Genomic DNA, 25,628 nt, shown 5'->3' with positions numbered 1-25,628 from the left:
ATACATTACACAGCCTGGATCCAGCGATCGGCGCAGCCTCCCCGGACAGCTCCGCTCTTCACTATGGGGAGGATCGAACATGACGTCGCCGACATCATGACGTCATGCCCAGACCCGATCCTCCCCATAGAGAGACCGGAGCTGTGAAGGAAGGCTGCGCCGATCGCTGGAGCCAGGGGGAGGGGGGGGGGTAACGTATTAACTGGCTGGATCGGGGGATCGCGGGCAATCAGGGGGTGCCGACCATGTGAACTAACTAGCCTAGTGCTAGCTAGACATTTTGGAGGAAATAGATCAAATTAATCAAGCATGGGGGACTCCTGGGGCCACAGAGCGGTATGCCCGACACAGTGTCGGGCATACCGCTAAGGAGGTGAAAAGTACCGCAGGGGCTCCCCATTGTTCCCTTAATAATGAACTCACATTAGTATATCAAGTGCTGGTGGGGAGCAACATATGCAGTGTGTGTGCAACTTTGTTGAAGATCTTTAATTAACATCCAAACAATATTGGCATGGAATCATTTTCGAGGCTATTGGCATGAGATCATTAATTTAAAGTATTTATAGTTAATTAACAACAATAAAGGACTGTTTTAATTGTCAGTTTTTTATTTAACTGTCATAGTTTAACAGTCTGGGCTCTGAATTCTGGCTATACTAGCCTGCATGGGTGACAAGGGGTTAAAAAGGTTTGGGAGGGGGAACCCTACATAATTTCTTGATTTTTTTATGCACTGTAAATAGTACTTTAATTTCCCAGGAATCCTTTTACAGCAGTATTCTGTGACAATTTAGACATGAGCGACACATGGGAAATGTCGGTGCCAACATAGGCACCCATAGTCAAATAGTTGGATTCACTGTATTTGAACTTCACTGTAAGAGCAGTGGGAAATGGGCATGGTGGGAATAGCAGCACACAAGAGATGCAGTATAACATTGGTTAGAGGTGGTCAGTGTTAGGAGTAGGTGGGTGTTTAGTGCTAGGTAAAGATAGTGGAGAGTTCTTGTTACACATAGATAGTGGAGGGTTCTTATTAGGAATTGATGGGGAGGGTTCCTGTTAAGCATAGATAGGGGGGATTTGTGTGAATTTCCACAAACCCTTGAAGTTAGAGTAAATTCTCTTGTGACTAGGAAAGGCTTTCTCGCTCATCCCAAATTAGTTCATCATATTGGCAGTAGTGGCTGAATTAGTTTTTCTTTATTGGTGGTGAAGTTGCATAGCGACAGTCGCTACCTCTGCATGTGCTTTGAATTGTGGTAATCATTAACAAAACATTCCTTTTCTTCTGCTCATGCCTCTCTCTCATGGTGGCTGTCCTTGGAAAGCTGGCTTTGGTGTCCTGAATCACGCCATTAATAAACATTCAGGGCTAGTTGGTGGGGAGTCTTCACTTGCATAAAATAACTGAAGCGTATTTTAATTTCTTACCTAAAATGACTTGAAAATTATTTGAAAATTGAATTTGAACAATTGTTTTATTGATTGGCTATACCAAAAGAAAATATGTATACTTGCTCCATGTATGTAGAGATGTAGCGAACTGTTCGCCGGCGAACGGTTCCAGGCGAACTTTGGGGGTTCGCGTTCGCCTGCACCAGGCGAACTTTTACGGAAGTTCGATTCGCCCCATAATACTCTATTGAGCAAAACTTTGACCCTCTACATCACAGTCAGCAGTCACATTATTGCCAAACACACTGCTCGAGGTCAGCCTGCCCCTCCCTCCTCCTCCAAGCAAGGTCCTTATGCCATTTCACTCACTTGTCTGCCTACACTAATTAGTTAAGGGACAGCTGCTTCCCACCTTCCACCTCCCCTTCTGCCTATCCCCTCCTCCCTGAGGGAGGAGGGTCTCATCTGCCAGGGAATTATACTATTTCAAAAACCAGTTTACATACTATAGCTGGGAATCGAACCCAGGTCTAACTGTGTGGTGGGCAAGCACCCTAACTGCTGTACCACAACAGTACTTACTGAAGCTGGCCTAGCATTTACTATTTATGCTCAATGCAATAGAAACATTAGGTTGCTTAAAGGGAACCTTAACTGAGAGTGATATGGATGTTTCCTGTAAACAATACCAGTTGCCTGGCAGTCCAGCTGATCTCTGTGACTGCAATAGTGGCTGAATCACACCCTGAAACAAGCATGCAGCTAATCCAGTCTGACTTCAGTCAGAGCACCTGATCTGCATGCTTGTTCAGGGGCTGTGGCTAAAAGTATTAGAGACACAGGATCAGCAGGCGATTCAGGCAACTGGTATTATTTTAAAAGGAAAAATCCATATTCTTCTTCGTTTAGGTTCCCTTTAAGCATTTGTAGCATAAAAGCCAACTCACATTGGCTGGGATTTTAACCTGGGTCTTACTGTGTGGTAGGCAAGCACCCTAACCGCTGTACCACAACAGTACTAACTGAAGCTGGCCTAGCATTTACCATTTATGCTCAATACAAGAGAAAAAGTAGACAAGACAAATAACATTTATATCACGCTTTTCTCCTGGCAGACTCAAAGCACAGGGCTGCAGCCACTAGGGCATGCTCTACAGGCAGTAGCAGTGTTAGGAAGACTTGCCTAAGGTCTCCTACTGAATAGGTGCTGGCTTACTGTTTACTTTTTCTTTTGTATTGAGCATAAATGGTAAATGCTAGGCCAGCTTTAGTTAGTACTGTTGTGGTACAGTGGTTAGGGTGCTTGCCCACCACACAGTGAGACCCGGGTTCAAATCCCAGCCAATGTGAGTTGGCTTTTATGCTACAAATCATTAAAGGGAACCTAAACGAAGAAGAATATGGATTTTTCCTTTTAAAATAATACCAGTTGCCTGAATCGCCTGCTGATCCTGTGTCTCTAATACTTTTAGCCACAGCCCCTGAACAAGCATGCAGATCAGGTGCTCTGACTGAATTCAGACTGGATTAGCTGCATGCTTGTTTCAGGGTGTGATTCAGCCACTATTGCAGTCACAGAGATCAGCTGGACTGCCAGGCAACTGGTATTGTTTACAGGAAACATCCATATCACTCTCAGTTAAGATTCCCTTTAAGCAACCTAATGTTTCTATTGCATTGAGCATAAATAGTAAATGCTAGGCCAGCTTCAGTTAGTAATGTTCTGCTACAGCGGTTAGGGTGCTTGCCCACCACACAGTTAGACCTGGGTTCGATTCCCAGCTATGGTATGTAAACTGTTTTTTGAAATAGCATAATTCCCTGGCAGATGAGACCCTCCTCCCTCTGGTAGGAGGGAGGAGGGAATAGGTAGAATGGTGGAGGGTGGGCCTCCAGGTATTAGAGCCCTTGAAACATGTTTTCTATCATTTTTCCAGCCAATAGAATTTTTTCAAATTTTCAAAGTTCGCCTCCCCATTGAAGTCTATTGCGGTTCGCGAACTTTTTCGCGAACCAAACCTTTCGCGGAGGTTCGCGAACACAATCGGAGGTTCGCGACATCTCTACATGTATGTTTAAAGAGGAGCTGTCAGACATACTATCTCAGAAAAAAACACATGTATAAGTAGATAAATACTTGTTCTACTTACCGAATTTGTCGCCGTATAAGACGCACTTTTTCTCCCCCAAAAATGGGGAGAAAAAGTCCCTGCGTCTTATACGGCAAAGGCAGGGAATCCCCGACTTAATAACGCCTGTCGATACTAACAACCGACCCGCCGCCATGTTGGGGATTACCTGCCTGCCTTCTCCATGCCTGCCCGAGGCTCCTGGCCCCCCTTGTGGAGTGTCAATAGCGGCGGCAACTTACCTTTGGCAGGCTCCCGCGCTGATCCTAGATCATTGTGCTGCTTCCTGATAGCCTCCTCTGCCTCCCCCCTGCTTATCTGCCCCCCCCCCCCCGGGTGTAGGAATAAGTATCGGTAGCTTACCTCCACAGTGCACCCGCGATGACTGCAGACATCCGTCTTCCAGGCACTTCTCGCTCTAGTGACCGGCTTTGAACTGCGTGTCATCAGTGTGTCTCCGTGAACAGCCGGAGAGCCACCGATCCGTCCTGCGCAGCCCATGGATGGAGAGGGAGGGACGGGAAGGCAGGGAGCGCCAAAAATGCTGCGGAGGGGGGCTTTGAAGAGCCCCCCCGCAAAGCGCAGCAAGCCGGCGGCGATCAGACCCCCCCAGCAGGACATCCCCCTAGTTGGGAAAAAAGGAGGCAAGTCTGATCGCCCTGGCTAAATCCTGATCAAGCTGCGGGCTTATGGAGGGTGATGAAAAAAAAGACTTTATTTAGAGAGCTTGCAGAGTTTGTCAGGATCTCTGCACTGAGTCTTGTATTCCAGCATGCAGGGCTCACATGGATGCTAAAAAACCCCTACTAACAATTAAAAAGGAATACATAGTGATTGTTCGGGATTCATGCAGTAACTACTGTGGGGGTACTTAAAACAAAGTGTTTTGCGATAGTGGTCCTTTAAGGGATGTATATGCTTTATTCATTTGCAATACATATTCCAAGCCTACCATAGATGCATAATAGGAAACCGTTCCCTAAATCTAAAGAAAAAATGTCAGTATGTATGACATTAAACCAAGAATGGAGCTATACATTATTATCATTCCTTTCTTTTCTTTTCCAGAATATCTTTTGACATCATACCTGCAATGATTTATAAACATACAGCCACAGATGCTGCTTATTAGTCAAAGAAAGCATTTTAAATGTCAGTTTCACAGTAACAACACTAAGCTTATTTTTTTTCTATTTTTTTCAAAACCATCTGTATTTTGAAGCCTTTGAAACTGTTTGTTAAAATCTAGCCTTAAACAGAAATCACTTTTACTTTGTGACTTCGCATAACAAGTGAGAAGAAAACTTTCTTTGAAGCAACTGTTATAAATAAAAGCATTGAATGTTTTCTAAATAAGAATAACGGCACAGCTGCAGGATCACAGTGTATCAAAAACAGCCATATGGGATGCCTATCTCCCAGCCGTCAAAGTGTTCACAATCTACTGCACATTCCGCCACAGAAGCTTTCGCTCCCCAGCAAAATGTTTCTCAGCTTCAGACTTATAAAATGACTATTAGTGTATAACTCCTCTGCCACAATGTTACAGCCCTGCTCTGTTTAGATTACAATCCTGTTAATATTTAAATGTATTGTTTGGCTTGGCATTGAATTGTATTTAAATGCAGTTGTTTCATTTTGCATTTCTGTAGGATGGTAAAGCGTGAACTCATTAATATTGCTTCCTTGTGAAAGCAGCATATGGAGGGTTAGTGGTGAAAACAAATGGACATCTTGAATGCTCGGATGGTTGTTTGTAAGGCAAGAAGCAAGCAAAAGTAAATATTGTGAATTTAATCACGATAATATTTATTCGGTTATGAAGATAAATCTACCACTTTGTGTCTCTGTATTTGAAATCCACCTATCCTAAACAAGGGCTAGTTCACACTAAACATCGTTAAGCAAAATCGCAAATCTTTAGTGCTTTTTTGTAGCCATTCCCGGTATGTGCCTAGCGATTTTCTATTTATGCCTTACATTTACATAAAGTTAAAAAATTGTATATATATATTTTTATTTTTATGTGTGTACCATACTAAGGAACCCTAAAGCAATGCATGCATTAAAAGCAATGTATTATATACTGTAGTACATTCTTGCTGTTAAAACCACTAATGTGGTACAGCATGAAGACATTCAAATGTCGAAAAAAAATACTCTGCAATAAGCAGGCGTTAATTCATCTGAATCCCCACTTTTAAAGGATATGTGAACTTATAAGGTGCACTTATGTTCTGCCACCTCCTTCATGGGTGGGGTGGGGATAAGATAAAAGCGAATTTGCTCACTGTATGGGGATTGGTCTACATCTGATTGGACAGCAGCGGGGACCAGTTCATTTAGGTGTAAGGGATCACACAACATGAAAGATAGTATACAGTTGGTTAGTGTCTGTAGGGTGGATTATAAAGCCAAAACATTGGGCACTAAAGATTATGGAAGGTGAGTTAGAGTAAATGTTTAGGGTTAGACAAAGACTCAAAAGGATGTGAATAGGAGAAGGGGAGGTTAGTTTTAGGAGGAAGTTAACACTAAGGAGCGAGAGATGGACACCAGGGAGAGATTAACATTAGGAGGCAAGCATCAGGAATGTAATTTACTGATAAGAGTATTAGTTAAGGTTCCGCAGTCTTCAGAGGACAAGCACTAGAATAATCAACAATAGTATCACAAAGTTGAAAGAGTAGCATATCAATACGTTTTTTAAATTTACCAATACTCTGATCACCTTCCCTCATGCCAAAACTGGAATCCAAAATACCCATATCCTGGCAGTGGCCCCTGATTTCCAGTGCAGTGATCACAATGCAAACAGGCAGGAATTGTCATGATCGGTGTCAGCACGCAGAGAGAATCTGATTATTGGCGATCTGCAGTATCACCAAGAATGCAGATGTATACCCGATTATTGATGATCTGCAGTATCACGATAATCCGATATATTGCTAACCTCTGGACACCAGCAAAAGAACACAATAAAGACAGTAATATATCAAAAAGTGTGGAAATGTCCACCACACGGCAATTCCTCAGAGGTGTGGTTACCTCTGAATGGGAACCCCGTGAGTGAGATCCTCTAACCAGGCAGAGTGAGGAATCTCGACCCCCAGCAGTAATCGACTGCTTGGGGCAGGCGTCTCGGAGAGGCAAGCCTCAGAGATAACCCTCCAGTGGGAGACGTTCCACTGAAGGGAGAAGGTCAGACAGGCAAGGGTTCGGCAACAGAGATGACGGCGGCAGTACAGGAGCGGAAGGGAGAAGAGTAATCGGTAAACAGGCAGAGGTCGGCAACAAGGATCAGATAGGCAAAGGTACAAGATCAGCAAGAGAAAGAGTAGTCAGGGATAGCAAGAGTCAAAACACAGATCAATATACAACAATATTCCTAAGCTAAGGTGTGAAATCCTTAGTATCAACACCAGGGAACTGCACTAAGGTCTGAGCGCTAACACAGAATGTATTCACGACAGTAGACAGTGAGCAAATGACATCTATGGGCTTAAATGCAGAAGACCTGTTCCACCAGTCCGCCCAGGGGGCTGGAACCAAGGTCAGCCTGTGATTGGTTGGCTGAGGTCAGCTGATCACCGGATCAGCTGACACGTCTACGGAGAAGGTAAATGTCCTGCCGCCTTGCACACGTGCGTATGACCCTTTGCCTCTGCACATCAGTGAGGCCAGGTCCCCGGTCAGCGCACGCTCACGCACGGAAGTCCACCGGCTGGATTGCGGGGCCCGCCGCCATATCGTCAGGCGCGGCGGCGACTGCCCTGCTCTGTGCCGGCGGCTCCGTATGCGAGTCGGAAGCTGCCGGCTGGGAAGCGGAGGCCGCCGCCATGCTGCCCTGCGCGGCGGCATTCCCGCTATTCCTCACAGGAATGGCCACTCTGTTGGTTATATGGATGCTCTACAACATAAGTACAATTGTATCTGTGACTGCTATTAGCAGCAGTGTATGCAATAGTTACATTATGAATGCTGCATTGGTTACAAGGGGACGCTGCCACTCCAACTAAAGAAAGGCATTCCCATGTAGGGAATGCCATTTGCAGTTTTTAGGTCCTTCATGGAGGTCATGGATAAGCAGACTTAATATTACAAGTAGACTTATCATTTAACAAGTTCACCACTGAGGGTTTTTTTTCCACTAATGGACCAGAGCAATTTTCACCTTTCAACACTCCTCCCATTCATTCGCCAATACATTTACCACTACTTATCACAATGAAATGATCTATATCTTGTTTTTTTCTCACCACCAGAACAGGATTTCCTTATGGGAAGACGCGTCGGCGGCGATCGGAGGGGCTGGGCGGACGCCGCAGGGAGGGGGGAATCATGTAGCTAGCGCTAGGCTAGCTACATGATAGAAAAAACCTATGCTCATGAGATCTATTATACACTGTACTGTACATTGCAAGTATTTCCACAAGCTGTGTTACACAGACATACTCATTTGACAACTGGTGCTTATCATGCAATGCACTGCAATTCCTGGCAGATAAAAGTAAGAGAGAGGGGACGATTAATGTAATGAATTAGTTATTACATTGAACCTAGATATTGCAATGCCTTAAAATGTTATTTCCTGAACTGAAGTCAATCATGCATGAACCAATGGTACAAACAGAGGTATGAGACTTGAGACTGTTGCTATAGTTTCAATCAAGGTTATTTTGTACAGTCATTTAAAAAGCTGTAGCTAGTGCATAGTGAAATGCAAAGGTCATTTTAATAATTACAAAACATAAAATGGTTTGTGCATCACTGATTTTTTTTCAAGTTTAAGTTACTCAATAAATAGTTATCACCACGGCCTGATTTCCGCTTAGTTCAAATAAACCACTTTGGGCAGTGGCAGGATAGCTGGGGTGACAGAGGCTCTTTGCTTTAACCAGACCTGCATTAGTTATATGCGTATCCATTTATAGCCTGATGAAGCAAAATATACCTGCAAAACGCATTGCACAGCACTTTGAAGTATGTAAATAAATATTTTTTGAATAAGAAGATCTTGTGTCTGCTTAGGGGAAGTAAGTCCACCGCTGCCTCCTCTGATTTTTTAACATTTTTATCCTTCTGGTGCCTCTGTCTACTTGTATGTTACCTGAGCACAAAAGAATGTTTTAGAGGTGTATAACTGTAATTTTACATGCCATCTAATCTATTCAAAATCTATCGGTTATTGTTTTATTGATTGTCTATTGTTATGACAATCAAATGTTATGTTTTGTATAAAAATGTTGCTATTCTTAGCATACTTTTTGGCTGTATTTATGTGTACTGCTAATAAAATACTTTGAAATGCTAATCTATTCAAAATAACAAATCAAGCAGAGCATGTCCCTGTTAGCTTAAGTAACTGTTCTGTAGTGTTTATAGAAGTCTGAGTTTTACTAGAGTGGTTTCTTCAGTTTGCTGTAGTAATTGTACTTCCTCAGCGTCATTTATATGCAGTGTCTTAAAAAGGTTCCATAAAAACATATAGTAGAATGTAATATATTGTTCAGGATACCCCCCAATTTTGTTGAGATCCTCTTACAGCTTTACACATATACTTGGTTAATGTTTTTTTCTTGGTTTTATTTTTATATTTATGCATGTGGAAGTTGCTTAAAATTCTGACCTTGTATGATTAGAAGAATTATGTTTTTTATTTGGTGGCAGCATGGTGGTGTAGTGGGCAGCACTCTTGTCTTGCAGTGCTTTATCCCTATTTTCAGTCTGGGCCAGAACACTATCTGTATGGTGTTTGTGTGGGTTTCCTCCATGTTCTCTGGTTCTTTCCACATCCCACAAACCTACAGATAAATAACTGCCTTCACCAACAAATTAACTATGAAGGGCATATAACTATAGTACGGATTACATTGTGAGCTCCTCTGAGGGCTAGTTAGTGACAAGACTAAATCCTGTAAAGTGCTGCAGAAGATGTCAGTGTAATAAAATTGCAAAATAAAAAAAAATAAAAGAAACAAATACATTGCAATTGATTTCTGGCAAGCTACTATACATGGCTATCTTTGTAATAATCCCTGCTGACAATGCATATAGATAGTATGCAAAACCTGACTGATGAATTGGGTGCCTCCATAGACCACAATGTAAAATGTCTTCTGCAGGAACTGGAACTCAATCACTTGAGCAACAGTTTGGGGCTGAGTACTGTACAGACTTACTCAATCACATTTCTCCTACCCAAACATTAACACAGGCTCCAGTGCTGCAAAACAACATTGCACACAACATTGTGTAGTCTTGTAGGATCAGTTTGGGATTATCGCAGCTCAAAATATGTTTAACTGAAGACCAACCTGAGAGGAATACGAATGTCCATCAGATCCACACACGGGACTTGTGTAAGCAGCTGGACACTGCTTACAGCTGGAAGCGAGCGGAACCCCTCTCCAATACTTATAGTTCAATCCTGCTTCTTTCATGCTGAAATAAAAGGAAACCTGTTAGTTAAGCTTAAATAAAGAAATATAAATTAAATGACATTTTTAAATGCACATTCTGTATTAACCACTTCAGCACCACAGGTTTTTTTGCTTAAAAACCAGAGCAATTTTCACATTTCAGTGCTCCTCCCATTCATTCACCAATAACTTTATTGCTACTCATCAGATGTAAATGATCTATATCTTGTTTTTTTGCCACAAATTATGCTTTGTGAGGGTGATATTTGCTTTTAGTAATTATGTTATTATCTGTGCATTTTAAAGGGAAAAATGAGAAAAAAAAGAAAAAATACACTATTTCTCCATTTCCATCCACTATAGTTTTCAAATAAACAATGTTACCATAGGTAAAACCCACACATTGTATTTGCTAATTTGTCCTGGTTATCTCAACATTTAAATAATGCTCCTAGTACAATGTATGGCGATAATATATTAGTTTCTGGTTTGTGTTTTTTGTTTTCTCATTGTACTCTATCAGTAATTAAAAGCCCTTATCTTCATGATTAACAGTAATACACTCTCATGGCATACATATTTTAAAAGCTAAGTCCCTAGGGTAACTATGTATTCTCTTTTCAATGCTGTCACTTTTGGTTTTTTTTTTTACAAGTATTTATTTAGGGGTATAGAGTATATGAAAACAACAGTTTTATTGCTTTTCATTCAGTTTTCCAGTAAAAAAAAATCACATGACTTAGCCCTCAGTTGTCAAACAACACAAAATCTATTCTCTCACTTGTCACAGTTAAAATGATACCCTATATACATAATCAGATAGCTTATTGGGCATACAGCACACTGTTTACCACAAGTACGCCTATCTACTCCCCTGAGCTTCAGATGAAGTTTTGTGGGGAGTAGATAAGCGTAGCAAGGGATTCAAAGTGGTTCATACATTTATTTTATCCAGAATCATATTTACATAATGGCCTCAATTCACTAACCTTATCTCCTGTCTTTAATAACGTTTATAGAGTTATCACCATGGTGATGAGGCATGCAGTATTCAGGAAACATTTTACCTCAGGCAAACCTAAAGTTAACTCTTCTGTCTTTAAGTTAACTCTTCAATCCTTACAATAACTCCAGAATTCTACATTTAAAACAGGCTGTTAATTAACTGCGTGTGAAAATAACTACAGAGGAGGTAACAACTACAGAGGAGGTAACTTAACTACATAGGAGGAATCTTAACTACAGAGCAGATAACTTAAGGAATGAAGCGATAACTCTCTCACTGTGCAGAGGTAAGTTTTCTCTTGCCTTATTATCTCTAGCGTGATCTTAGTGAATTGAGGCCATTGTGTTACTGTGTTTGTTACACATTGTGTGGTTCATTAAGATAAATTCCATCTTTACAGATTTATTAAACATTAAGTATGTTTAAATGATTATCCTGAAGGATTCTGTTAGTTACATAAAAATTAAGCTTAATATTTATACCCCAGAAATATCAATTTGAGGCCACACAAGCACGTGAATACCTCCAAAATAAGATGCCCACAGTTAATCCACAAATTTTTAACCCTAATCAAGATTTTTTAATTACTATTTGGTGGTAGGGAAGGCTTGTTCCCTCCCTTTGAATTGCCTGCTTAGTCCTTTGGCTTGTAACCCGACTTTGATCATCTGCGGTCTGTCCGTAACCTTTTGTCTGTTTCTGGCTATGAACTCTGTAACATGGTGTTTACTTGTTCTCCAAACCACTGTTGGGGTGCTCCTGGAGTACAACCTGGTGGGCACTAGGCAGCTAAGTCCCTTGTGGGGCATTCTGGTGAACACCCGTGGTCACTTAGAGTCTACACTCTGGGAGACCCTCACTTCAGTATGGGAGGTCAACAAGACACTTGTAGACCTAACATATTTAAATTTGGACACCAGTGTGTATACACCTAATGATAAACTAAGTATCTGCAGGGACCCACTATTTTAATTTAGTAGATACAAACAAAGAACAAGCTGCCTGTCTAAAGGGGCAGCAGATAATGTGGAATTCAGGAGTATCTTCTTTCCAAGATACAAGCCTGGTGTGGATGGAGAGGGCTGATTCTAGGACAGCAGAGGACTTTATATGTTATGCAGATTTGCATAATTCATATTTTCTAAATAATAGGTTACCGGTATGTATTATTTTTCTTACAAATTCCAACTATGTAAATATGTTCTCTGATTTTAAAATGTGCTAACATGGTGGCTACTGCGGAACTATTGATGTGGAGGCCTAATAACCCCATTTTGCCCTGGGCTCTCCAAAACGAACATGTGGATTGCAGTGCAGGAGATTAGGGCATAGCTGGCATCCACCATAGACCGTAATAGGAACTATGGCTATAGCAGCGCACAGTGAGTAACTTTGACACTGTCAGAAGACAGAGCTGAAGTTACTTTTAAAACACTGTAATTCGGCCACCAGCAATAGCTGGAAGCCAAATTACATCATTCCTCTCCATTCACGTGGACCTGGAGGGGGAATGGTAATTAATGCCGCCGGGACTTGTGCAGGAGCAGGGTAAGCTGTATATCGGCTGCATCCTGCTCCCAAGTCTCCCGGCAGTGAATTTCATTCGTATGCCCTTCAAAAGCCTCAGAGCCTGCTGCCCTGTTAGTAATGCCACTGATATAAACCCCTTTGTGTCTCTTCTCTCTATGAAAGATTTGATGTCAGAGACACATTATAGCATAGATGATTTGGGTGGCCACCTCCCTAACACGCTGCTAGTGTCTATCCATATGATCGCTAAAATATATGCCTGACCATAACCTCATTCAGCAAAAAATCATGCAGTGACAAGAATGGGTTACAATTATGTACACAATGTACTCCATAACTGCTTTTTTTCTGGGAAGTGCAGTGTCATTCTCTAACTAGCTACCAATCAAAGCAGAGACAAACCATACACTTCCCAATAAGGTGTACTATGCTGCATTAAAGTGTAACTGTCGGGCATAAAAACAAATATCAATTCTTTATTTTCATCTGGTAAAGAAGGATGCTAATCAGGCAATCCAAAAGTTAAAATCTCTATTACTTTTCTTGTTTGTAAATGATCATTCCCCAGTTTACCTGATTCTTATTTGGTACGTTGCCGCACAAAGGAAGTTGCAGGGCATGCTGGGTTATCTTTTTTTGCTTCTTTATTTGCCCTCAGACTTAACCAATGTACAGAAGCAAAAAAGGACAACCCAGCATGCCCTGCAACTTGCTTTGTGCAGCAACGTACCAAATAAGAGTCAGGTAAACTGGGGAATGATCATTTATAAACAAGAAAAGTAATAGAGATTTTAACTTTTGAATTGCCTGGTTAGCAACCTTATTACTTGTTTACCAGATAAAAATAAAGAATTGATTTTTGATTTTATGCCCGACCGACAGTTACACTTTAAGAATGCATCTGTCTGTCTGAAATTCCACTGTAGGACCTGTGATTTGTGGTTACACACCAGACCTTGACAGCAAATTTTAAAGGTTTTGCTAATGAAATAAATTCAGGCTTAGGCACCCTTGATAGCATAAGCAACAAAATGCATGCATCAGGCTAGTCATAAATGTAATCTCCCACAGCCCAATCTGCATCTGCTCTTTCAGATCCTTTAAGCTGCCTGCAAGAACTCTGACTGAAATCTGCTAAAGCTTTTGCCACAGACACCCTTTTTACCTATGAATGGAAAAGTGTCAGTTTGACCTGACAGCCATTCACGTCAAATATGTCAGAAGTGTGCCTGCAGTGACCTGAACACAGAGCTGGATAAAGAAAGCCTTCTTGCTTCATGCAAAACGTGTGTGTGTGACCTTAACACATCACGTACATGCTGTACAAAAGGAAAAAAAATCAAGCACTAGTAATAGCGGTTTGTCTGGTTTTAAAACTATAGTATATTTATGTGTTACCAAACAGAATTAGTGATTGTAAGATTCCCTTTAGAATAAACATTGGATTCTTGATTATGTTTTGCAAACATCTCATTTGTCAACCTATAGGCCTATTTCCCATTAAGAATATTGTTATATCAGTCATAATTACACACCATATGTCACAAAATAGTGCAATTCTCCTATGATGGACTTCCGTTCTCCCGCACAACAAAGGTAAATCATTAAGTGGCACAGCGCTCATTAGTTTCTGTAGCAATTAGAATTCCCAGCACATGTAATAATACAATAGAAAGCAGTGTGGCTATCATTTTCCCTGCATCCTCCGGGACCTCTCACAGGTACGAGCAAATCCAAGAGAAAAGCTTTCACAGCATCTTGGCATTCTTATTGGAGCATTATACAATAGCTAATAAAAACTTTACACAGGAGGCTCTCTAAGCTGGTGAATACCTATACAGAAGGAAGATAAGAGTTTACTTAGAATTATATTCTATAATTTATATTCTGTACCTTTGCCAGTAATACAGTACTCCATTGCTTTTTTCTCTAAAAAGCACATTTCACGATATACAGTACTGTGCAAAAGTTTTAGGCAGGTGTGAAAAAATGCTGTAAACAAAGAATGCTTTCAGAAATCTTAATAATGATTGTTTATTGTTTTCAATTTAAAAATGCAAAGAAACCGTACAAAAGTAAAATCTAATTCAAATCAGTATTTGGTGTTACTAACGTTTGCCTTCAGACCAGCATCAACTCTTACAGGTGTTTATTTTTTGAGGAAGCACAAAGAAATGGAAAAGGCTGAGGATCATAGACGCAGTGGCCAATCATGGAAACTTAGTGCTCAGCCGATGAAAGACAAATCAAGCTTATTACCCTTCGAAATCAGAGGATTTCCAGCAGTACCATCAGCTCCGTAATGTCAGAAACCAGTGGGACCCAGGTACACCCATCTACTGTCCAGAGAAGTCTGGCCAGATGTGGTCTTCATGTAAGAGTTGCAGCCAAAAAGCCATAAAAATGTTGACTTTGGAAACAAGGCCAAGCGACTCAAGTATGCATGAAAACACAGGAACTGGGGTGCAGAAAAATGGCAGCAGGTATTCTGGACTGATAAGTCAAAATTTGAAATATTTGGCTGTAGCAGAAGGATGTTTGTGCATTGAAGGGCTGGAGAGCAGCATATTAATAAGTGTCTACAGGCAACAGTGAAACATGGTTGAGGAACCTTGAATGTTTGGCTGCATTTCTGCAAATGGAGTTGGAGATTTGGTCAAGATTAATGGTTCTCAATGCTGAGAAATACAGGCAGATACTTATCCATCATGCAATACCATCAGGGAAGCATATGATTGGCCCCAAATTTATTTGACAACCCCAAACATACATTAAGAATGATCTTCAGCATTAAGAAAAAGTCATCTTGGAAGTGATGGGATGGCCTCCACGGAGCCCTGATCTCAACATCATTGAGTGTGTCTGGGATTACCGTACATGAAGAGTGATGATGTGAGGAAGCCTACATCCAAAGAAGATCTGTGGTTAATTCTCCAAGATGTTTGGAACAACCTACCAACTGAGTTCCTTCAAAAACTGTGTGTAAGTGCACCTCAAAGAATGTATTTTGTTGCTTGATGAAAATAAATTATTAACACTTCTATTAACACTTCTATTTTTGAAAGAATTCTTGGTTTACAGCATTTTTTCACACCTGCCTAAAACTTTTGCACACTACTGTATGTTTACATATTCCCTAATTGTTAAAGCAACTGGCTCTTTCTGCATACCCGTACATGGAAAAAAGGCACAATATTTTATATTTTACTAACCTTCCATACCCTAATTCTCACTCTAAACCTCCCTTCTATGTCCACCACTGCTAACCTCCCCCCACTAACTCCTAACACTAACCACCCCTCCTATTGGCGGATTCACCATCGCAGAGGACATGTCCTGGCCTGACAATGCTTTACCTGTAATTGGCAAAGCACAACAATGCCTCTACCTTATGAGAAAGCCAAGGAGTGCTAACCTTCCTGCTGGTTAATTTATACAGATGCACTATAGGAATTGTTTTGACCAACTGCATGATGGCCTGGTACAACAGCTGCACTAGAAAAGCCCTGCAGTAAGTTGTAAAAACAGCAGAGGTCATTATCGGCATTGAAGTACCATCACTTGAACTCTTGTATAAGACTTGCTGTATGAGAAGGGCTAAAAACATTATCAAGGATAATACTCACCCTAGAAACACCAGGGGCCTGATTCACAAAGCGGTGCTAACAGTTAGCACGCTGGTGAAAAGCCCTTTATCACGCCTAAACTCAGTTTAGGCATGATAAGTTTAGGTGTGATAAGTTTAGGTGTGATAAGTTTAGGCATGATAAGTTTAGGTGTGATAAGTTTAGGCATGATAAGTTTAACCACTTGAGGACCTAGGGCTTTCTACCCCTTAAGGACCGGCCACTTTTTTTCCATTCAGACCACTGCAGCTTTCACGGTTTATTGCTCGCTCATACAACCTACCACCTAAATGAGTTTTGGCTCCTTTTCTTGTCACTAATAAAGCTTTCTTTTGGTGCTATTTGATTGCTCCTGCGATTTTTACTTTTTATTATATTCATCAAAAAAGACATGAATTTTGGCAAAAAAATGATTTTTTTAACTTTCTGTGCTGACATTTTTCAAATAAAGTAAAATTTCTGTATACATGCAGCGCGAAAAATGTGGACAAACATGTTTTTGATTAAAAAAAACCCATTCAGTGTATATTTATTGGTTTGGGTAAAAGTTATAGCGTTTACAAACTATGGTGCAAAAAGTGAATTTTCCAATTTTCAAGCATCTCTGACTTTTCTGACCCCCTGTCATGTTTCATGAGGGGCTAGAATTCCAGGATAGTATAAATACCCCCCAAATGACCCCATTTTGGAAAGAAGACATCCCAAAGTATTCACTGAGAGGCATAGTGAGTTCATAGAAGATATTATTTTTTGTCACAAGTAAGCGGAAAATAACACTTTGTGAGAAAAAAAAAAAAATTTCCATTTCTTCTAACTTGCGACAAAAAAAAAAAATGAAATCTGCCACGGACTCACCATGCCCCTCTCTGAATACCTTGAAGGGTCTACTTTCCAAAATGGGGTCATTTGTGGGGTGTGTTTACTGTCCTGACATTTTGGGGGGTGCTAAATTGTAAGTACCCCTGTAAAGCCTAAAGGTGCTCATTGGACTTTGGACCCCTTAGCGCAGTTAGGCTGCAAAAAAGTGCCACACATGTGGTATTGCCGTACTCAGGAAAAGTAGTATAATGTGTTTTGGGGTGTATTTTTACACATACCCATGCTGGGTGGGAGAAATATCTCTGTAAATGACAATTTGTTAATTTTTTTTACACACAATTGTCCATTTACAGAGATCTTTCTCCCACTCAGCATGGGTATGTGTAAAAATACACCCCAAAACACATTATACTACTTCTCCTGAGTACGGCGATACCACATGTGTGGCACTTTTTTGCACCCTAACTGCGCTAAAGGGCCCAAAGTCCAATGAGTACCTTTAGGATTTCACAGGTCATTTTGAGAAATTTCGTTTCAAGACTACTCCTCACGGTTTAGGGCCCCTAAAATGCCAGGGCAGTATAGGAACCCCACAAATGACCCCATTTTAGAAAGAAGACACCCCAAGGTATTCTGTTAGGAGTATGGTGAGTTCATAGAAGATTTTATTTTTTGTCAAAAGTTAGCGGAAAATGACACTTTGTGAAAAAACACAATTAAAATCAATTTCCGCTAACTTTTGACAAAAAATAAAATCTTCTATGAACTCACCATACTCCTAACGGAATACCTTGGGGTGTCTTCTTTCTAAAATGGGGTCATTTGTGGGGTTCCTATACTGCCCTGGCATTTTAGGGGCCCTAAACCGTGAGGAGTAGTCTTGAAACGAAATTTCTCAAAATGACCTGTGAAATCCTAAAGGTACTCATTGGACTTTGGGTGCAGTTAGGGTGCAAAAAAGTGCCACACATGTGGTATCGCCATACTCGGGAGAAGTAGTACAATGTGTTTTGGGGTGTATTTTTACACATACCCATGCTGGGTGGGAGAAATACCTCTGTAAATGGACAATTGTGTGTAAAAAAATCAAAAGATTGTCATTTACAGAGGTATTTCTCCCACCCAGCATGGGTATGTGTAAAAATACACCCCAAAACACATTATACTACTTCTCCCGAGTACGGCGATACCACATGTGTGGCACTTTTTTGCACCCTAACTGCACTAAGGGGCCCAAAGTCCAATGAGTACCTTTAGGATTTCACAGGTCATTTTTGTTTCAAGACTACTCCTCACGGTTTAGGGCCCCTAAAAGGCCAGGGCAGTATAGGAACCCCACTAATGACCCCATTTTAGAAAGAAGACACCCCAAGGTATTCCGTTAGGAGTATGGTGAGTTCATAGAAGTTTTTATTTTTTTGTCACAAGTTAGCGGAAATTGATTTTAATTGTTTTTTTTCACAAAGTGTCATTTTCCGCTAACTTGTGACAAAAAATAAAATCTTCTATGAACTCACCATACTCCGTACGGAATACCTTTGGGTGTCTTCTTTCTAGAATGGGGTCATTTGTGGGGTTCCTATACTGCCCTGGCATTTTAGGGGCCCTAAACCGTGAGGAGTAGTCTTGAAACCAAATGTCGCAAAATGACCTGTGAAATCCTAAAGGTACTCATTGGACTTTGGGCCCCTTAGCGTACTTAGGGTGTAAAAAGTAGTGGTGCTCAGCAGAGCTCGAATATTCGAGTAGCTCGAATATTCGAGCTCTTTTTCAGCTATTCGAGCTCGGTATTCGAGCTCCGAATAGCTGTAGCTATTCGAATGGGCTATTCGAGAACACTCGAATAGCCCATTCACTATTCGAGCTATTCGAGCAAACCGGCGCTATTCGAGCTCGGTACCGAGCTCGAATAGCGTCATAGCCCAGATTGATGTGCTTAGAGCCAATCAGAGGGCTCCCAGGCCCTCTGACGGCAGCCAATCACAGAGGGGGACCCTGGCCAGCCCCTACCCTATAAATAGCGGCCGCCATGTTCGGGTTTTCCATGCTTGCCTGAGACTTGTACAGAGAGAGATCTGCTCCTTTGTGCTTTGGCTTAGCAAGTGCTCTATTGTGTTCATTTACCTAGCGTTTTTGCTCACCTACACCTGCCATATACACCTGTATTGTTGTTATTTAGATAGACATTGTATTTTAGTTAGTAGCTTGTGTGTTACATTAGAGACAGGCAGCTGCTGCAAGCTTACAGGTTTAGGCCTCAGGGGGGCCTTGCCTCTGTGGGCAGCTGTCCTCTGTTTATTTCTCTCATCATCTATACCAGTATTTCTGCTGTCCTTTACTAATAGTATTGTAGTTATACTGTACTAGGAGTAGGACACTCACTGACTGTCACTGTTTATAGGCTACTAGCTAGCTCCTGCGTGTGTGCACTCACTCACTGTCTGTGTGTACACACACTCTATTTCCTTCTGATTACTGATTGATTATTGTTAGTTGTACTTACTTACTACTTACTCTTACTGTACCCGTAGGGACACTCACTGTCACTGTTCATATAGGCTACTAGCTCCTGCGTGTGCGCACTCACTGTCTGAGTGTACACACACAACACACACTCTATTTCCTTCTGATCGCTGATTGATTATTGTAATTAGTTAGTTCTACTTACTGTTACTACTTACTCTTACTGTACTAGGAGTCTAGGACACTCAGTCACTGTGTTCATAGGCTACTAGCTCCTGCGTGCGTGCACTCACTGTCTGAGTGTACACACACCCACACTCCATTTCCTTCTGATCGCTGATTGATTATTGTTATTAGTTAGTTCTACTTACTGTTACTACTTACTTACTCTTACTGTACTAGGAGTCTAGGACACTCAGTCACTGTGTCCATAGGCTACTAGCTCCTGCGTGCGTGCACTCACTGTCTGAGTGTACACACACCACCCACACTCCATTTCCTTCTGATCGCTGATTGATTATTGTTATTAGTTAGTTCTACTACTTACTGTTACTACTTACTGTACTAGGAGTCTAGGACACTCAGTCACTGTGTCCATAGGCTACTAGCTCCTGCGTGCGTGCACTCACTGTCTGAGTGTACACACACCACCCACACTCCATTTCCTTCTGATCGCTGATTGATTATTGTTATTAGTTAGTTCTACTACTTACTGTTACTACTTACTTACTCTTACTGTACTAGGAGTCTAGGACACCCAGTCACTGTGTCCATAGGCTACTAGCTCCTGCGTGCGTGCACTCACTGTCTGAGTGTACACACACCACCCACACTCCATTTCCTTCTGATCGCTGATTGATTATTGTTATTAGTTAGTTCTACTTACTGTTACTACTTACTTACTCTTACTGTACTAGGAGTCTAGGACACTCAGTCACTGTGTCCATAGGCTACTAGCTCCTGCGTGCGTGCACTCACTGTCTGAGTGTACACACACCACCCACACTCCATTTCCTTCTGATCGCTGATTGATTATTGTTATTAGTTAGTTCTACTACTTACTGTTACTACTTACTGTACTAGGAGTCTAGGACACTCAGTCACTGTGTCCATAGGCTACTAGCTCCTGCGTGCGTGCACTCACTGTCTGAGTGTACACACACCACCCACACTCCATTTCCTTCTGATCGCTGATTGATTATTGTTATTAGTTAGTTCTACTACTTACTGTTACTACTTACTTACTCTTACTGTACTAGGAGTCTAGGACACCCAGTCACTGTGTCCATAGGCTACTAGCTCCTGCGTGCGTGCACTCACTGTCTGAGTGTACACACACCACCCACACTCCATTTCCTTCTGATCGCTGATTGATTATTGTTATTAGTTAGTTCTACTTACTGTTACTACTTACTTACTCTTACTGTACTAGGAGTCTAGGACACTCAGTCACTGTGTCCATAGGCTACTAGCTCCTGCGTGCGTGCACTCACTGTCTGAGTGTACACACACCACCCACACTCCATTTCCTTCTGATCGCTGATTGATTATTGTTATTAGTTAGTTCTACTACTTACTGTTACTACTTACTGTACTAGGAGTCTAGGACACTCAGTCACTGTGTCCATAGGCTACTAGCTCCTGCGTGCGTGCACTCACTGTCTGAGTGTACACACACCACCCACACTCCATTTCCTTCTGATCGCTGATTGATTATTGTTATTAGTTAGTTCTACTACTTACTGTTACTACTTACTTACTCTTACTGTACTAGGAGTCTAGGACACCCAGTCACTGTGTCCATAGGCTACTAGCTCCTGCGTGCGTGCACTCACTGTCTGAGTGTACACACACCACCCACACTCCATTTCCTTCTGATCGCTGATTGATTATTGTTATTAGTTAGTTCTACTTACTGTTACTACTTACTTACTCTTACTGTACTAGGAGTCTAGGACACTCAGTCACTGTGTCCATAGGCTACTAGCTCCTGCGTGCGTGCACTCACTGTCTGAGTGTACACACACCACCCACACTCCATTTCCTTCTGATCGCTGATTGATTATTGTTATTAGTTAGTTCTACTACTTACTGTTACTACTTACTGTACTAGGAGTCTAGGACACTCAGTCACTGTGTCCATAGGCTACTAGCTCCTGCGTGCGTGCACTCACTGTCTGAGTGTACACACACCACCCACACTCCATTTCCTTCTGATCGCTGATTGATTATTGTTATTAGTTAGTTCTACTACTTACTGTTACTACTTACTGTACTAGGAGTCTAGGACACTCAGTCACTGTGTCCATAGGCTACTAGCTCCTGCGTGCGTGCACTCACTGTCTGAGTGTACACACACCACCCACACTCCATTTCCTTCTGATCGCTGATTGATTATTGTTATTAGTTAGTTCTACTACTTACTGTTACTACTTACTTACTCTTACTGTACTAGGAGTCTAGGACACCCAGTCACTGTGTCCATAGGCTACTAGCTCCTGCGTGCGTGCACTCACTGTCTGAGTGTACACACACCACCCACACTCCATTTCCTTCTGATCGCTGATTGATTATTGTTATTAGTTAGTTCTACTTACTGTTACTACTTACTTACTCTTACTGTACTAGGAGTCTAGGACACTCAGTCACTGTGTCCATAGGCTACTAGCTCCTGCGTGCGTGCACTCACTGTCTGAGTGTACACACACACCACCCACACTCCATTTCCTTCTGATCGCTGATTGATTATTGTTATTAGTTAGTTCTACTTACTGTTACTACTTACTTACTCTTACCGTACTAGGAGTCTAGGACACTCAGTCACTGTGTCCATAGGCTACTAGCTCCTGCGTGCGTGCACTCACTGTCTGAGTGTACACACACTAAATTTACTTGTGATTACTACTACTGATTATTGTAACTGCTAGTTGTACTTCCTGACTGTTAATACTTACTTACTGTACTAGGGGACACTCACTCAGTCACCTCACCAACCAACCCACTCCATTAAAGTACCCCACTTTTCACCCGCCCTTTTACAAAACTTTTGTCTATACGCCCAAAACATTGAAGATGTCTGGAAGTGGCAGCCAGCGCGGTTTGGGCAAGGGGAAGGGCAGCAAGGGAATCAGGAAGAGAGGGAGCAGCATTGTGGCAAGCCGCGGCCGCGGGCGCGCCACCATGCACAGTTCCGCAGCAGCAGCAGCAGCGTCAGTGGCTAACATTCCTCCCATAGCCACTGGCCGTGGACGCCTTGGGCGCCGCCCAGGAGGAGCATCTGCAACTCACGCTGCAGAGACACAGCAGCAGCAGCGTGTAGCACCTGCTCCCATTTTCCTCCAGCCGGGTCGGAAACGTCCCATTGAGGAAAAGGATGCAGACACTGTGGTGCAACTCATGACGGAGGATGAGCAGCCCGCCATCAGCTCTGCATCCGAGGCCTCCACCCTCACCACCACCACCCCTGTTCGCAGCAGCCGCCCAGCAGGGCCTGGGGAGGAGGCCAGTTCACCGTCAGTCGCCGACCTGTCACTCAGCACTCTTTTGACCCCAGGCATGATGAGTCAATTGAATGCTGTTGTTGGCGATTTGGAGGAGGAGATGCTGATGGGCACTTTGGGGGAGGAGGGATTGGACAGCAAGACTGTGGCGACAGTCAAGCGTCCCATCCATGCATCAGCAGAGGAGTTTGGGGGGTCATCATCAGAGCAGGACATGTTTCAGGAGGGGCATGATGATGATGACCCGGTGACAGACAGAGACTGGGTGCCAACACATCCAGAGGATGTCGTCCTCAGCAGCTCTGAGGAGGAGGAGGAGGATGCGGTTGTGGGCCTTGCAAGGAGGCGCATCATTGCAAGCATTGGCAGCGTCCCACAGCCTGCTGGTGTCTCAGGCTCAGCAGCAGCAGCAGCAGCATCAGCCAGTACCACCACCAGCCGCACCCAAGACCCCCCCCCCCCCCCCAACCACCACAGGGAAACAGGCAGCAGCGCTTCCATGCCGTAGGGGGATGTTTTTGTCACCAATCTGGCGGTTTTTCACCATGCCCACAGTGTACAGCAAGTACGCCACTTGCAACCACTGTCAGCGGAAGTTGAGCAGAGGTGCAGACCCCTTGAAGTTCAGCACCAGCTCGCTGATCAACCACCTTTCTGCGAAACACTTCCACCAGCATGAGGAGTTCCAGAGGCTGAAGGCATCTGGTGCTGGCAGTGGCACCAATCCCATCACTGCACAGCCTTCAGCAGCAGCAGCAGCAACAGCAGCCACCCGCCCTCCTGCTCCTCCAGCAGCACCAGCAGGAGTGCGGAAACGCCCTGCTCCTCCCCCCTCTGCAACTCCTGCCGCCGACACTGAGGCCTGTTCTGGCAGCCAGTCCTCAGTGGCCTCCTCTGCTCCGTCTGCTGATTCCCGTGCCAGCAAAAAGGCACGCCAGAGCCTTTTGAGCGAGTCCTTCCAGGGGGTGGTTAGGGCTCTGCCTCCCAGCAGCCGTCGCGTGCGGCAGCTGAACGGCTTGCTGGCACGGGCCATGTGCTCCCAACTCCTGCCGTACACGCTCGTGCAGGAGGGGAGCGACATGCGGGCGCTGCTTGCTTGTGCAGCCCCAGACTGGCAGCTCCCCAGCAGACACTTCTTCGCCCGCAAGGCCATTCCTGCACTGCACCGCTTTGTGATGGCCAATGTGGAGCGAGGGCTGGAGCACGCGGTTGGTGAAAGGGTCCACGTCACCATGGACTCCTGGAGCAGCCGCTTCGGGACAGGCCGCTACCTGTCCTTCACTGTCCACTGGGTCAGCTTGGTGGAAGGGGGTGAGGATGGGAGAGCAGCAGCGGGCACAGCAGCAGCAGCAACACAGTGGGTGGTGCCACCCCGCAGGGTCAGGGGAACTGCAGCGGGTTCCTCCGATCCTCTGCCATCCTCCGCCACACCTGGCCAAACCCCCCGCCTCAGCAGCAGTGTGAAGGCCCGCCACTGCCAAGCGCTGCTGCACTTGGTCAGCCTTGGCAAGACCAAGCTGACGGCAGCCCACGTGTTGGCCAAACTCCAGGAGCAGGAGCGGATTTGGCTGACCCCCAGAGGCCTCAGAGTCGGAGAGGTGGTGTCCGACAATGGGGCCAATCTGGTTGCTGCCATAGACAGGGGAAACCTGACCCACATCCCCTGTCTTGCCCACGTGCTGAACCTGGTGGTGCAGAAGTTCCTGCGCACCTACCAGGGGATGGACGAGCTGCTGGAAACGGCAAGGAACGTTGTGCGTCACTTCCGGCGCTCGGCTGCAGCCTGTGCGAGCCTGGAAGACGTGCAAAAGGAGCTGGATCTGCCACGCCATCGGCTGATCATTGACGTTCCGACTCGCTGGAACTCCACCCTGGCGATGTTGGAGCGTCTGGTTGAACAGAAGCACGCTGTCAACCACTACCTTGCCCTGGCCACTGTTTCCGCAGCTCAGAGAAGGGACAAGACCAGCAACATCCCGTCCATCGTCCCCGATGATGACTGGAGGCACATGCAGCAGGTGTGCTTAGTGCTGGCTCCCTTCCTGCAGGCCACAAACATGGTGAGCAGGGACCATGCTATGGTCTGCGAGTGGGTGCCCCTGGTTTCTCTGCTGAACAGGGCACTCGATGCTTTGCTGGCACAGGGAGCGGCAGCCTTGGACCAGCAGGAGCGGCAAGCAGCTGCACAGTCCACCTCTGAGGGGGAGGAGGAGGAGGACTTGGTGGAGGTCCCTGACCTGGCTGCTGATGAGGGGGATCAGCGCAGTGCAGCTGAGTTGGTGCGGGGGTGGAGAGAGGATGAGGCAGCAGAGGAGGAGGATGAGGAGGACAGCACTGACGTCGATGTGCCAGCAGACGTGGCCCGCCTCTTCCCAATGGCAGCGCACATGCTGACGTGCCTGCGCAGGGACCCCAGGGTGATCCAGATGAAGCAGAGGGAGGACATCTGGATCAGCATGATGTTGGACCCACGCCTCAAGGGGAAGTTGAGCCAGTTCCTGCCGCCTGCAGGAGGAGACCCAGCGCAACAAATAAGGAGCTTGCAGCAGGCCCTTGTTGAGCGCTTGGAGGAAGCCTTCCCCCAGCCTTCCACCCCCACTGTCCAGCAGCCAGCACAGAGGCAGCAGCAGGTGCCTGCATCCAGCAGCAGCAAGCGCCCCACAGACCTGCTGTCTCTCAGCCACGAGCTCTACAGGACTGTAGAGGCTCCGGCAGCAGTGACTAGAGAGGAG

General features: G+C 44.0%; 1 protein-coding gene across 2 annotated transcripts in view; it reads right to left on the bottom strand.

Moving 5' to 3' along the window:
- The window catches only part of SPOCK3 (SPARC (osteonectin), cwcv and kazal like domains proteoglycan 3), a 545,564-nt gene that overhangs the window by 137,628 nt on the left and 382,308 nt on the right, over positions 1-25,628 (bottom strand). For both annotated transcript variants that reach the window (XM_068278829.1, XM_068278830.1), the window contains exon 5: positions 9,848-9,974. In XM_068278829.1, the coding sequence (XP_068134930.1) occupies positions 9,848-9,974 (127 nt within the window). The remainder of the gene's footprint in view (positions 1-9,847; positions 9,975-25,628) is intronic.

This window comes from Hyperolius riggenbachi, chromosome 1 (assembly GCF_040937935.1).
Source record: "Hyperolius riggenbachi isolate aHypRig1 chromosome 1, aHypRig1.pri, whole genome shotgun sequence".
NCBI classification, from domain to species: domain Eukaryota; kingdom Metazoa; phylum Chordata; class Amphibia; order Anura; family Hyperoliidae; genus Hyperolius; species Hyperolius riggenbachi.
The sequence above is the reverse complement of the archived record's forward strand: the minus strand, read 5'-3'. Positions and strand labels throughout refer to the sequence as shown.